The sequence below is a fragment of the Dreissena polymorpha genome, chromosome 8, assembly GCF_020536995.1.
Source record: "Dreissena polymorpha isolate Duluth1 chromosome 8, UMN_Dpol_1.0, whole genome shotgun sequence".
Classification (NCBI taxonomy): domain Eukaryota; kingdom Metazoa; phylum Mollusca; class Bivalvia; order Myida; family Dreissenidae; genus Dreissena; species Dreissena polymorpha.
In genome coordinates, this window is record NC_068362.1 from 76,628,332 (window position 1) to 76,644,263 (window position 15,932).

A 15,932-nucleotide genomic window follows, 5' to 3' on the forward strand; every position below is an offset into this window, starting at 1 on the left:
GGCAAGTTTATTGAAATTAACTAATTAAATATAAACGCTCTTTCATGAACAACGAGCAAGAATCCCCAACGTTATCCGTCGCACTTGTTAGCAATGGTTAAAAAAAGCTTATTAACACTTTGGTATACAAGGCTTTGATAAGGAAGAAAAGTTACGCGTAAAAACACCTTCGTCGTTCTTATGGGTTCTGAATGCAAAACGGAAAACTCAAAGACGGTCATTAATGATTACATTTCTAACACTTTTTACATTGAATTCAATATCGACTGAAGCATTATTTTGACCTTCTATAATAAATAATTATATAATTGTTTTATATTCATCACGATGAGCAGTAAAATGCTTAAGTGAATATAATATGTGTTCTGTTCTATAATTAATGAAATACAGTGGTTTTCAAACGCCTCATAATTGGGCATTGTTTGTCCAAAAATTCCCTTTCATTATCTGTCGTTTCGTTGATATAAGTACAAATTCGTCAATTTCTATTTAAAGAGACCTGTTCTTAGATTGTTGAAATGACAATTTTCCTTTCTGTCACAGGTAAAAAAAACTGTGAAACGGTGAGTAACACTAATGGGGTGGACTCGTGTTGAAAATAAATTTGTGTTGTTGAAAATAAATTTGTGTTTATGAGTTATCATCAATTGAAATTAATATGATTGTAAGGGTTACAATCCAAAAACGAGTCAATAGTTTGAAGTGCGCTGTTGTTTTCTTTCTATTTTGTGGCAATACGTGGATCACTTATTAGAGTGTCAAATGCAGTCCGCATGTCAACATCCCAGAGTGTCAAATGCAGTCCGCATGTCAACATCCCAGAGTGTCAAATGCAGTCCGCATGTCAACATCCCAGATGGCCGAGTTGTTTAAGAAAAAGCCTTCCCAGCCAAAAGTCATTGGTTTAATCCCAAGTTAGGTACATTTATCTGTTGTTGTTTTCTTTCTTAAATTATGTTCCTTATCTGATAGTTGATTAGCGCTTTTTAGTTCCGATGTTCATAATAATCAATTTAAAGTAGTTCATGGCGAAAATAAAAATCTAAATCTCAGAACAAATCCCTTTCAATTATTTTACGAATCATATACAAAAATTAAAATCCGGACATTCTGTATAGTCGTAAAGTGTTGAAAAGATTCATATAATAATTGTGGTAAGTTTTTATATATAACAATCAAACACTTCACGCAGATATTTTCAGAAACATGTGACCTTTTACTTCATTTCACCAGGCGCAGGAAGTAGTAGATCAAACAAAAATATAATTCAACCCGGAAATTTCATATTAAACGCGATTTCATTAACGACATTTCAAGTTCAGTATTGAGGAAGTCAACGGTAGTCGAGGTCATACAATATTTGAAATTATATGTTCATCTTTTTCCTGCCTCATCCAATATCTAAGAATAAATTTAAGTAAAGACTGAATTTTAGATCACAACAAATAGACATTAAAGATCAATATAATCATAAAATGATGACAATTTGATAAAATGTAATACATAATAGTTTTTTTGGCATCTTATCATTGAGGTTGGTGGTTATTGAGTATTCGTCTTAAAATTTGTATCGTAACTTTTGCGTACAATGTTAAATAAGATAGCTTTCATATCCAAAGCGGAATCGTTTTAGTAGAAACACGTTCAAAGAGGGAACGGTCGCGGTACAGTTCCGTTTTAAGAAGGCCCTTCAGTTGGTGACAAATTTACCACACAAAGTATAGTATGTTTTATTATACCGAGTTAGTCACGACGCTTTGAAAATATGTACCAACTATATATGAGCCGCGCTCTGTGTTTTTACAAATTTTATATTAATTCATTAATATTTGACAATGCGCCTGAGAGTTTAATACACATTTTTAAGCGTAATTCAGGGGATTTTATGATCTAATTAAATCAAGCAATGATTCCGTTATTTGTGCATACAATTTGCTTTTAAAATCAGCTGAAAGGATTATGAATCGCAAGACTAAATAAATATATTGCACGTTTTAATTGGTATAAAATACCGGCGAGGCGTTGAATTACTGAGAAATCGTAGTTTTCACAAACGAAAAGAGTTCGAATGAAATCGGATGTGTAATTGAACTTTGTTTATAATCCCCCTTAACGAAAGCAAACATGATGGAACAAATATATTATCTTCAATTTTTATTAGCAAAAACAGCAAAAATGAAAAATAATAAAAAAGCAAGCGTATCAAACATGAACAACTATGCAAAATAATGTCATCAACTATTATATACGTCATATACAACCTATAGTAAACGATAGGCCGTATTTGTCAGTAAGAACTCAAATAAGCAAACAGAGTAATCATTTCTGGCTTAAGCTTCGCAAAGATAATACGGGAAAACACGTGCTAAAATTTGTTATTCTGTTTACATTTGCTATTTTTGCCTACAGTATTGTTTTTACTCAATGACATTAACAAAATGACCAATTGATTCACGCCTGACAAATGCATATTGTTCATTCAATAGTTTCGTCCTATCAATTTCCGTATTATGGATGTTGTCTGTGAACATGAATTACATGAACATTTAAAAATTACTTTGGAGATCAAAGTGACGGAAATGTAATATCAAGACCTAATATCAGGCCTGGTACATCATGTATCAATACCTAATGGTTACGAGCACATATTGTCGTATTGGTTTCCCTTGAACTGGTTAATAGACTTGAGCAATTTTATCAAGACTGTTTACTGCTCCTATCTGCACGCAACTTATTTATCACGAAATATAATACTCGAGTAGCGCTGTGGAATTTAACATAAAAGTTTTGTGTGTTTTTTCCCCAAGCAGTTTGCAGAAGGCATTGTTGAGATATGAACTTTCAATACCTCCCCTGCAGTGTTATGTACACTGTTTGAGACATGAACTTTCAATACCTCCCCTGCAGTGTTGTGTACACTGTTTGAGATATGAACTTTCAATACCTCCCCTGCAGTGTTGTGTACACTGTTTGAGATATGAACTTTCAATACCTCCTCTGCAGTGTTGTGTACACTGTTTGAGATATGAACTTTCAATACCTCCCCTGCAGTGTTGTGTACACTGTTTGAGATATGAACTTTCAATACCTCCCCTTCAGTGTTGTGTACACTGTTTGAGATATGAACTTTCAATACCTCCTCTGCAGTGTTGTGTACACTGTTTGAGATATGAATTTTCAATACCTCCCCTGCAGTGTAGTGTACACTGTTTGAGATATGAACTTTCAATACCTCCCATTCAGTGTTGTGTACACTGTTTGAGATATGAACTTTCAATACCTCCCCTGCAGTGTAGTGTACACTGTTTGAGATATGAATTTTCAATACCTCCCCTTCAGTGTTGTGTACACTGTTTGAGATATAAACTTTCAATACCTCCCCTGCAGTGTTGTGTACACTGTTTGAGATATGAACTTTCAATACCTCCTCTGCAGTGTTGTGTACACTGTTTGAGATATGAACTTTCAATACCTCCCCTGCAGTGTTGTGTACACTGTTTGAGATATGAACTTTCAATACCTCCCCTGCAGTGTTGTGTACACTGTTTGAGATATTAACTTTCAATACCTCCCCTGCAGTGTAGTGCACACTGTTTGAGATATGAACTTTCAATACCTCCCCTTCAGTGTAGTGCACACTGTTTGAGATATGAACTTTCAATACCTCCTCTGCAGTGTAGTGCACACTGTTTGAGATATGAACTTTCAATACCTCCCCTGCAGTGTTGTGTACACTGTTTGAGATATGAACTTTCAATACCTCCCCTGCAGTGTAGTGTACACTGTTTGAGATATGAACTTTCAATACCTCCCCTGCAGTGTTATGTACGCTGTTTGAGACATGAACTGTCAATACCTCCCCTGCAGTGTAGTGTACACTGTTTGAGATATGAACTTTCAATACCTCCCCTGCAGTGTAGTGTACACTGTTTGAGATATGAACTTTCAATACCTCCCCTGCAGTGTAGTGTACACTTGTTTGAGATATGAACTTTCAATACCTCCCCTGCAGTGTTGTGTACACTGTTTGAGATATGAACTTTCAATACCTCCCCTTCAGTGTTATGTACACTGTTTGAGATATGAACTTTCAATACCTCCCCTGCAGTGTTGTGTACACTGTACAATGGTCAGCTGTAGACAGCATTCATGTATACAACGAAGTATTATTTAAAAAAACAATGCACATCCCACATAAATGAAAAGTCGATTGATTTCATTTAATAATAAATAAAGTTATAGAGACGTGGTATGCCCCTGGTGAGCCAGTTTTTTACCCATTACCTCTTAGATAAGTATTTTGACACATGTGTAGTCCCTTAGAAAGTTAAATTTAATTTAAGACCTTTTTATTAGATTCAAGTTTTAAAGCCGTCATTTCCACCCCTTAGATGCTGATGAGCAGCAAACAGCATAATACCTGAACAGACTGCGAGTTACTCGCAGGCTGGTCTGGTTTTATGCTGTTTGCACATCACCATTTTCATTTGCCTCTGGGTGGGAAAGGGTTCAGAAAGACGTGTAACATATCAAGTGTCATTGTATTATAAAACATTTGAAAACGGACAACAGTATGACTTCATAGCATTTTTTTTCCACAAAACATGAAACAATTAGCTAATTTCTTGCAAAATCAGGTAAACACTGATTTGTTCTTTGGGATACTAGCAGTAAAACAAAACAAAATTTAAACAGATAAGGAAGATAACACAAAAAACCACAGGTGACTTGGTGAATACCTGCTGGGTTAGGTGAATATATCAGAGTTATTCTATTATTTACTGAATTCCATGTAGCCTCAAGAAGTATCATGAGTAGAATGTAGACACATACATGTATGTTAATACGACATGTGATGCCAGTATTTGTACTACCGGTTCATATCTGATGAAACAATTTATAGAGATGCCATAATCACCATGTTTTAATTAACCATGGTTGAAGGATCATTAACAAACACTTTCAGGTTTAAAAATCGTTTGGGTATAGTTGCAGTTTTACATAGCAAAGTTAGGATATATCATGAAAACTTATTCTAGCATAACATAAGAATTGTTCGGTTATATTGCAACTCATAACAAGCCAAATATAACAAAAAATATTATTTTAGAAATTATTTAGATGGTTCGCACATTTTAATAGATTTATGATGTGTGAGCCTTTTTCCACAAAACTCGTAATATTGTGATTTGTAGACATGCCTGAATATATCCATCTGCCATGGCTATTTATTAAGTGTTGCTTGAAAATGAATTATAGATGACAAGAAAGTTCATAAACTAAATTGTCAAAGCGTGCCAGTATGTGCTTAACCTTTACCCACTTAACCCTTTGCATGCTGGGTAATTTGTCTTCTGCTAAAATGTCGTCTGCTGAATTTCTAAAATTAGCATTTTCTTCGATTTTTTTCAAAGAATACTATCAGAATAGCAAACAGTTTGGATCCTGATGAGACGCCACGTTCTGTGGTGTCTCATCTGGATCCAAACTGTTTGCAAAGGCCTTTAAAATTCAGCTCCAGCGCTTTAAGGGTTAAAGCAAAGTGAAAATGGCCTTGTGCAAACAGCATTAAACCAGAACGGCCTGCCAGTAACACAGGCTAATCCGGGACAACACTTTACGCACATGCATTATAGTTAAAACCCCTTTTTTACAAAACACGGCCCATATATTGGACTGTCCATATAGGCAAAGGGAAATGATGTGACGAAAGGGAAGAAAAGTCTCCATATTACTTTGAGAAAGAAACATAAAAGCCCCAATGTTCAACAAATATTGTTGTTAAGTAAATCTTATATAAGCTTGAGATATGGTAACAAAAGGCTGAATAATTGGGAATTCCCCAATGGTAAAGTACACCAATGACTAGTATCTTGTTACATTGAACTCTTATCTGATGTTGAATATAATACAAGTGAAGTACAGTAGGTTAGTGCCATATAATTTACACTAAATTTAGTTTACAAATGTAAACTGAATTGTTTGTAGAGTATGTGAAATATTTTAAATGTTGAGAATATATTAATTTGTTTAACAAATTTACTACAATGTATATTAATCAAGTCAATCAAGCTTAACAAATTATGATATATCATGGTCATTACAAAATAAAAAGAGACACAATCAATTTACAACAATTGATGTGACAGGTTAAATTATCACTTTCTGTTTGCTCATGTTCTGTTCTTTAATTATTATGTTCCATAAACAATGCACTACACCACATTTCTTCAATTGCCTTAAAATTTAGAAATCAATCATGCCTTTCCGTTTGATTTCCCTGGTTGAAATTAATCAAGGTTCCCATAATAAATGTACTGATTAAAGCAAAACGCTGTCAAATTTAATACAGATTAACATAATCGTTACCTCTAAATCATAATTACTTAAGTTGAGTCTTAAAAGTTTTGTTCAGTGTAAATACTAGCATACAGTGTGCTCCATGTTCAAATATGTTAATCCCTTTACCACATAGATACATATTTTGGAGCATTTGTAGTCCCTTAGAAAGTTAAATTGAGTTACAGACCTTTCTTACTAGATTCAAGTTTTAAAGGCTTCATTTCCAACCCTTAGATACTGATGAGCAGCAAACAGCATAAAACCTGAACAGACAGCGAGTTACTCGCAGACTGTTCTGGTTTTATGCTGTTTGCACAAAGCCATTTTCACTTTGCTTCTGAGTGGGAAAGGGTTACTGCATGCTCTGATGTAGGATCTTTTCTAGCTTCTTATTGTCAACCTTAACCCTTTCAGTGCGGGAACCAAATTTTATAGGCCTTTGCAAACAGTTTGGATACAGATGAGACGCCACAGAACGTGGCGTCTCATCAGGATCCAAACTGTTTGCTATTCTGATAGTATTCTTTGAAAAAAAATCGAAAAAAAATGCTTATTTTAGGAATTCAGCAGACAACATTTTTGCAGACGACAAATTTCCCAGCATGCAAAGGGTTAAAACAAATATTCATATATAGCTACATATGGTCCATGCTCTGTGAAAAGGGGGTTTAATGCGTGTGCGTAAAGTGTCCTTCCAGACTAGCCTGTGCAGTCCAGGCAAGCTAATCAGGGACGACACTTTCCGCCAAAACTGAATTTTTGCTAAGAAGAGACTTCCTTTAAACAGAAAATATAATGAAAGCGGAAAGTGTTGTCCCTGATTAGCCTGTGCAAACTGAATACGTTAATCTGGGAAGACACTTTATGCAGTCTGCACAGGCTAATCAGGGACAACAATTTCAGCCTAATCTTTATTTTTACTAAGAAGAGACTTTCTTTCAACAGAAAATATAATAAAAGCGGAAAGTTTTGTCCCTGATTAGCCTTTGCAGACTGCACAGGCTAATCTGGGACGGCACTTAAGCACATGCATTTAACCCCCTTTTCACAGAGCCCGGCTCCTATAACATTCTTATTACAAGACTTGAATAGCATACTTCTGCCTTTCATCCCCTATGAAAATGACACCTAATTTATTCATAAACACTGACTACATAACTTCCCAGACAGTTCATACACCGATGAAATAAAGTTATATGCTAATATATTCTTGTTCATAAATAAGTTTAAGATAACGACATTCTTACATGTGAATATCACACATACACATTTTTAACAGACCTACATTCATACAATAGATCTACAATATTGTAAGATAATTGACTCTGTGTGTCTTAATCTTGATTATCAAAGCATAAAAACTTATTATCTACTAAACACGCTATCTTATCTGATTATCAAACTGAACAAACTGCATTTCAATCAAATCCATTTGTATATCTGACTTATATCTGACTTAGTTGGCAAATAAAGCAAATACATGTACAATTACATTTTACACCCCAGTGATACATATTGCAATATATTATGCTGTCAGTTTACAGAGCATTTCTTTACATCGTAAACTCGTGTCATTCATTGCAGCTTGAAATAAGAACATCCTACACTAGAAAACTAAATTGTTAAGGACTCACTCTACAATTTGCCAAGAATACCCTTGTCAACACAATATAAAATATTTTTCCAGACATTTTTAGATGAAACCATCATACTGCTTTAATGATAATAAAGATATTAATAACAAATGTCAGAAACATTTTTTTGAAGTTTTGGGGATTTATGATCTTGCCTAACATTTGTCGGAAGTGTGCTTAAATTCCAATATTTATGGGTATAGGTAATCTATACAAAATGATGCGGTAAAAAACACAATTGAGTTTTAAAATGATATAATACACTTAATTTATATAATTATGACATAATTAGCTGCCTTGATTAATTTATTTTGATGAAAAAAATCTTGAATCATGAAGATAACAATACAAGTGTGTGTCATTACCAGCATACCGGTACTTTTAACACAGATAAAGATAACTGTAAGCATTTATACTTTTCTATAACTGATAATACTTTTATCTAGACTCTGAAACTGTTACCTTAAGTAATAGAAATTGTGAGAAATTGCAATAGAAAGTTCACCTAGTTTGATGACATGATAAAAGTAAATGACTTCACACACATAAAAATATAATAAATTATATGCCATATAATTCCAGATTCACAGCTATTTCCAAAGCCCTTGTTTAGGAAAAATGTAATACACAAAGCTTATAATACATGATGTGTTTCATAACATTCTGGGGGGGGGGGCACACACATACACTATTTCCAGTAAATTAAAAATCAAAACCAGCATGTTTTAACTGATAGTCATTAACATATTTCAATCAACATGTTATCAAAAGCCACAACAAAATTGCTGTCAAAAAAGGAAAGTTTTAAGCATTCAATTTAAAAAAAAAAATATATCTATATCACTTAACATTGAAAATAGTACATCCACTTTGCCTATAGTGATATTCATTCCAAAACTTTTATCCAGCATTTTTTGTCTACTTTCATGTATTTTGATTTCAATCTACATTGTACATATTCATACCATACCATGGTTTAATTTGTTAACAACGTCTTGTATTTTTGTGTGTGATTTGATCACAAGTATGGTCTTACATGTATGAAAGGTAATACAAAAATACTTCCATGAAAAAGTATCAAGAAACCACTACAAAGTATTGCACAGAACATTATCTTAACATACAACACTCAGCTGCCATATATTATTGCTTAATATTTACAATCATTTCTTACAGAAATAGTATTTGCGCAAATTCTAATATAACATTAATGATTACATGTATGTACACACTTCTAAAGTCAGTGATAATAGATCTGTCTATGTTTAAAATGGTCAATGTTTAAATGAAACAAATGGTATCTACTGATAAGCAAGACAATGGTTGGACTCCAGTTTAATCAAGTGATATATAGTCCTGTACTTTAACAGTTAGTTTTTTTCCGCTTTACATTTTACAGCCTGTGCCATTTTTATTGGGAAAAAAAGCTTGATAGACCATGAAATTGGGAAAAATAGCTCGATAGACCATGAAATTGGGAAAAATTATTAATATGATTATAAATAACAGTATACTAACTGTTTAAATGTGAATGTTTAACTGCTTTCTTAAATTTATATTATAAAATGCTAGGGAATTAAATTGCTTTATAATAAACTCAATTAACCTATTATTGAATTTCATGGAAAAGTTAGGCATAATTTTGGGGGAAATTTTGGTCAGATTATTTTCCCAGCTGCACAGGCTGGTCTGGACATAAGCTGATATCATATTTCATAAGAATTATTTTTGCATGATGCTGGTTCTCTGATAGTATTATTGATAACATTGTAGTTGAGTGATGTTTGCTTTCAAAAAAATATTAATTGACTCTACTTGACTGACACTGCGAAAGATGGTCTATGTACTTGAAATGCCTGTCATAACTTATGTAACATTCCGTTTGATGGTGTAGACATAATTTTGATACAAAGTGAAGACTTAAACAAGATGCGTTTGTGAAACACAATGTCCCCCTATATGACGTTTGACCTTGTAGGCTGACCTTGACCTTAACCCTTCACCACTCAAAATGTGCAGCTCCATGAGATACACATGCATTTCAAATATAAAATTGCTAGCTTCAATATTGCAGAAGTGACATTACATGAGCAATTTTGACCCATATATTTGACCTTGAAGGATGACCTTGACCTTGACCTTTCACCACTAAAAATGTGCAGCTCCATGAGATACACATGCATGCCAAATATCAAGTTGCTATCTTCAATATTGCAAAAGTATTCATAAAATTAGCGATTTGGGCCACATATATTTGACCTCTGACCTTGAAGGATGAACTTGACCTTGACCTTTCACCACTCAAAATGTGCAGCTCCATGAGATACACATGCATGCCAAATATCAAGTTGCTATCTTCAATATTGCAAAAGAACTCATAAAATGAGCGATTTTGGCCACATATATTTGACATCTGACCTTGACCTTTCACCACTCAAAATGTGCAGCTCCATGAGATACACATGCATGCCAAATATCAAGTTGCTGTCTTGAATATTGAAATACTGCAATAGTGTACATTAAATGAGCGATTTTGACCCATATATTTGACCTTTGACCTTGAAGGATGACTTTGACCTTGACTTTTCACCACTCAAAATGTGCCGCTCCATGAGATACATATGCATGCCAAATATCAAGTTGCTATCTTCAATATTGCAAAAGTTATTGCAAATGTTAAAGTTGGCGCAAACCAACCAACAGACCAACCAACCAACAGACCAACAGACAGGGCAAAAACAATATGTCCCCCACTACTATAGTGGGGGACATAAAAAGTAAAATGACAGCAAAGGCGTATCTTACACGAAATGCAAATCTACGAATGATGGCCTCGCATTATATGCGAGTAGAAGCCATATTTATTACCGCACTGCTTGCCGCAAACATTGCACTTGAATGGGTCTGTGTGGCTGTGACAGCCAATGTGAATGGAGAAGATCACTTCATCGTCAAACGAGATACCGCAGTGGTGGCACCGAGATTCTGCACAGAATGAGGACTGATGTTCGCTGTTATCTGATTCGCTGAGGGACTGAGATCTGTAGTCATGACGACCAATCGCTGTGGGCTGAGATCTATTGGGTAAAGCTGCTGGGTTATTTGGATTACTTGAATTGCTTAGGTTACACTGCACTCCCTGGTCCACTCCCATGAAACGGGGTCGGCTGTAAAAGTCAAAATAGTCGCCGTCCAGGGTTATTTCAGTTTTGATTAATGGTAAAACACACTGAACCCCCCGCGTTGTTGTATCCATCTTTACAACTGTATCGCTGACTGAAGGCATGCTAGTTATAACTATCGAATGCGTCAGCTTATCATGGCCATTTTCAAGGTCAACACTGTCCAGGTTGATTCTACTGATGCGTTGACCATGGGACGATGAAAATGAAGTACCTGAAACAGATGGTTGTTTAAGAGCGCTTGACAGATCCGTGGGCACATCAGCCGCGTTCAAGTCATCCCTGTGCACCGAGTCAGTATTAGACGTCACCGATGAGTCCAGCACGCTCGAAGGGGTGACAGTGTTTTCATGTCTGTTGTCCACAGACTGGTCACTGAGTGGCCTGGACAGGCGCGGGCTGGATAAAGCACAGCTAGAGATGTCGAGATCGGTTTCCACTTTGACTTTAACACCTGAATTGGGGGTTGAGCTGCCATGTCCACAGCTGGTGTGGCTGCACGTGTGAACATCCTGAATCTGTGAGCTGCCCACACCGTGGGGCATGTAGTAGTCTGACGACGTGACTGTGCTGGTGGCAGGGGCATGGCGGGATGATACCTCAGAGTTCATTATTGACGTCACCATGGAGCGAAGATAGTTTGATGCCATTGTTTCACTGTGCCGGTCGCGATACCCTCCAAAAGGCAAACCAAACTGATCGTATGGTACATTCATTTGAGGATGGCGTCCTGTAATTGAGTATGGATAACCGAGTCGGTCGGACCTGTTGTTTATGAGAAGGGAGTTGTTGTAGTAATGGGGTGGGTAGGAGCTGTCTGTTTCCATGGATACACTTGGTTGTCCTGGGAAACCAGGCGGGGACACAACCCCACTGTTGAGGGCTGGAAGTAATGTGGAGGCTGGCAGATCAGGGTGCTCCTGCAAATACAAGTTGTGCTATATTGTTTATAAAAATTCCTGTTGTAAAAAGATTATTGTCAAGCAATATAAGTCCCCTACCGGCTCCACCATTGTCAGAAATTCCAACATTTCAGATTAAAAAATATATATATTTGTTGCCATAGCAATAATAATTTTTGACGTAGGAACAAAATGAAATGACGTGCATAGTGTCCATATTTCCATCTATCCATGTTCCATGTTTCGTGAAAAAATATTAAGAACTTTTAAAGTTATCGCAGGATCCAGAAAAGTGTAACAGACTCACAGATGCACAGAGCGAAAACCATAAGTCCCCTCCAGTGAAACAGGTAGGGGACTAATAAATGAAATAAGTTCAACAAAAAATTCTCAATACTCTCAACATAACTTGTAAAGATCCTAATCTGAAAATAATTATGTCACTTTCTTTAATTATAATCAAAGTTACATTTGGCTTTTCAACATACTTTGTGTTGCTATATAAACTTCCATTACTTTCAATGCTGGTACATGTACATGAAATATTGAATCAATTACTGTGGCAGTGCCCCACAGAGATAATATTTCAAGGGAAATAATTCTATGTCAAGATGTTCAAAGACAACACCTTGTTGTCTCCCCTTAAATTTAATATATATATAAAACCCTTTCAAACAAACTGAATGTACTTAAACTTACAACATAGAGAACAAAAGCAATTTCAGCAATGAATTATTTTAATTTCTTGTAACTTTTGTGCACTATAGAGTTCATTCCAAACATAGAGCCAATTTATTGGCTGTAATAAATAATTAATCTATAAATGTTTTCAATGTGTGTATTTTTATGTGGATAATCGTTGAAGACATCAAAGCTAACCTGGATCAAAAATCTGAAACATTCCAGAAGAATGTTTTTAATTTACTAAAAATTTTCATGTCTATGTCAAACAGTGTCTTTAAAGCAGTCTTGGTAAAATCAAGTGTTATCTGTTAATAGTGCATCTATTTTGTGCATTTTATGTTATGTGCATCTTAGGTCCCACATTTTAAACCATTTTTTTTGTAATTTTATTTAAAAAGTTTACAAAAAAATATAAAGCCAATAACAAGTTCCATCAGCATTCATGAAATGGGACAGAAAACCATTTTTAACACGAGTATTTATTTCAAACAACAATGAATTACAGCGATTTTTTTTCTTCTTTCTAAAGTACCTGTTAACGGCACTTTCAGAATTACGAAAATTCCCAATTTAAGAAAAAAAAAAAAAAAAAAAAAATTTTTTTTTTGTGTGGAAAATGCAACATTTTGTTAGTTTCCCTATGCAGCTCTATGGTTTGAACCTAGGTAAATATAATATTGACAGCTTGAAAACACTTAGTTATCAATTTAAAAGTATTTGGGAGCATAAAATCAAATACACCGATTTCCCAAATTGAGGGTTTCACGACTCGATTTTTCCCAATTTTCAGGCTTTCACGACTCAATTTTTCCCAATTAGACTGGTTCGGGTACTTTTCCCAATTGGACAAAAAAAATTGCTGAATTATGGATTTATTTCAGAGGCAAACCAAATTAATGATATGTCTCTAATAATAAAATTACCAAAATATCATTGAACAAAGTTCTTTTTTTGTTTCTTGTATTTCTATGGAAGAACTTTATCAGGATTAATTTCTGTAAAAAACGAAAATTTCTGATTTATCTCAACACTAATGCTGTAAAGTATTGATTATCACGTAGAGTGTAACCTGTTGATAGTGATCGCGCATCTTTCGTGAGAGTGATGTGGTAAATAAGCATTTGGTGCACTTGAGTGTGTTCACAGGCGAGGACTTGTGGTGTAGGCGACGATGTCTGCGAAGGTTGGACTTCTCGATGGTTGTGTAGTCACACAGGGCACAGCGGAAGGTCTTACTGCTTACTGCAACACAGAGGTTGATGGAATGACTATACAGGGTGCAGGCTCGCGAGACTGTGTGGGTTTCAAAAATAAACGTAAATGGATGTTAACACATCGGTAAGTGGTTCTTTTTTTTCATAAATCTTTTTAAAACAATTTTTCTTAAGAATTTCACTAGTGCAAAAAAAAAGATTGTTATGCTGCTTATGGCATTGTGAAATACATCAAAATCACTTTATTTACCAAGCCAATGTTCAAGGATTTATTCTTATATCTTTAGATATCAGTAAAAACTGCAAGAACAACTGTCTTGAATGCACTAAAGGTTTTTGCAAATGTATTTGATGTGATGATACAGTATAAACTGCTGAACGTAGATGTCGTCAGCCAAGCTCCACCTGTCATGGGTTGTTTCTATAGCTTGAGATATTTTCAAAAAGTTCTTAAAGGTGTGTTTACATTCTGTCAAGCCAATGTGTAAACCCCTGAAAACCCCATTCAACCGGCACTCTGTATAGGTGGTGCTGCAGTCAGCTGCTGTAGTTTTCTCAAGGAATGAGATCGTTTTTTATGAGTCTGACAAAATAAATATTAATCCTATTAATGAATTATTATGACGTTTGAAGAATTTAATGAGCTACGTTGGTTTTATAGACAATAGTCAGTTCTTGTCACAGCATACAGGGTTTTTTTAGATATTATGGGAAAAGGAGTCTAGTTAAATGGGATTTTTTAAATGGATAAAATGGCACATTTGGGAATTTTTCATTTACAAAATGGTCCAAATTGGGCAAAAAATAGCAACATATATTGACATATCAGGCCTATTACTGGCCATTTTTGAAAAAAATTATATAAATGATAGTTATATACTTTGTTAGATATATGTGAAATAAAATTGAGATATAATTATCATTAGACACTTCTTTCTAAAAACAAGAGATGTGTTTGTCCGAACACAATGTCCCCTACTGCACCGCTTTAATTGAACTTTGACCTTGAAGGATGACCTTCACCTTTCACCACTCAAAATGTGCAGCTCCATGAGATACACATGCATGCCAAATATCAAGTTGCTGTCTTCAATATTGCAAAAGTTACGGGCAATATTGAAGTTTTCGGACGGACGCACAGACTGACAGACAGACGAACAATTTAACTGCTATATGCCACCTTACCGGGGGCATTAACAATTTGTTTTAGGATTGGTTCTGTTTGCTTTGGGAGCGGGTCCGTTTTAAGGCCTTTTTGACATAAAAGAAAACCCCCTGGCATATGTCCTGTTAATTATCATAATTTAACAAAATGATTAGTATTGAACATTTAACAATTCACAAAGCTGTGTAAAACAAACAAGTTTTAACAATACTCCAAATAATAAATACACTAACTTTTTTCACCCTGTTGCACATTTTAATGATTTCTTTAAAATTGTAAACTGGTACGTGTTCGAACAGCCGTTACATATAAAGATTACTACAATTTATCACTTTAGAGCCAGACAGGCTTACAGGGCTCAGGCTGGGCTCAAATTTTAGGGAGAAGTGACTTCTCCCTGGATATTGATTTAGGGAGAAGTGAGGAAACTTTACGGAGAAGTTGAGAGACTCAGACACAAGGGTTTGCATGTAGGGTGTTACAACACACATATATGTGTATCACATTATTGAAGTATACCACTGTAGTACACATAATTATATTTCTTTTGTGTATCTTAATTTTTCCAGCAGTTCTAATAAACCAAGTAATATTGGACACGACAGATCCATTTTGATGTAAATATCATATTATACAGACTAAAGTATTTCAAAGATAAAATGTTTATGAAGCAGTAGATAACATAAGCTTAATAAAAACTGTCAGACCTGATAAATATTTATGTTTGAAATATGACATTTAACATATGCTTTCTTAATATTTAGTTGTTATTTTTTATAGTATTTCCAATTGCAATTTCATGTGAATAC

The 15,932-nt window shown here is 34.9% G+C and overlaps 1 protein-coding gene and 1 long non-coding RNA gene across 34 annotated transcripts in view; both read right to left on the reverse strand.

Moving 5' to 3' along the window:
- Window positions 1-2,141: 2,141 nt before the first annotated feature.
- LOC127841480 (uncharacterized) lies at window positions 2,142-5,321 on the reverse strand. Of its 32 annotated transcripts, none has more exons than XR_008031030.1 (7): window positions 4,002-5,321; window positions 3,857-3,952; window positions 3,761-3,808; window positions 3,665-3,712; window positions 3,569-3,616; window positions 3,377-3,520; window positions 2,142-3,136 (listed from the first exon to the last, which is right to left on the reverse strand). It is a non-coding gene; the product is annotated as an uncharacterized LOC127841480 (long non-coding RNA). The 32 variants fall into 32 exon arrangements; XR_008031009.1 differs by lacking the exons at window positions 3,569-3,616; window positions 3,665-3,712 and having other exon boundaries at window positions 2,142-2,848; window positions 2,897-2,992; window positions 3,041-3,136; window positions 3,377-3,568; window positions 3,713-3,808; XR_008031029.1 differs by lacking the exon at window positions 3,665-3,712.
- Window positions 5,322-5,538: 217 nt separating this feature from the next.
- The window catches only part of LOC127841476 (uncharacterized), a 33,898-nt gene continuing 23,504 nt past the window's right edge, over window positions 5,539-15,932 (reverse strand). For both annotated transcript variants that reach the window (XM_052370300.1, XM_052370301.1), the window contains exons 8-9: window positions 13,814-13,986; window positions 5,539-12,078 (exon numbers count right to left, since the gene is read on the reverse strand). In XM_052370300.1, coding sequence (XP_052226260.1) covers window positions 10,795-12,078; window positions 13,814-13,986 — 1,457 coding nt within the window. In that variant the 3' untranslated portion in view covers window positions 5,539-10,794. The remainder of the gene's footprint in view (window positions 12,079-13,813; window positions 13,987-15,932) is intronic.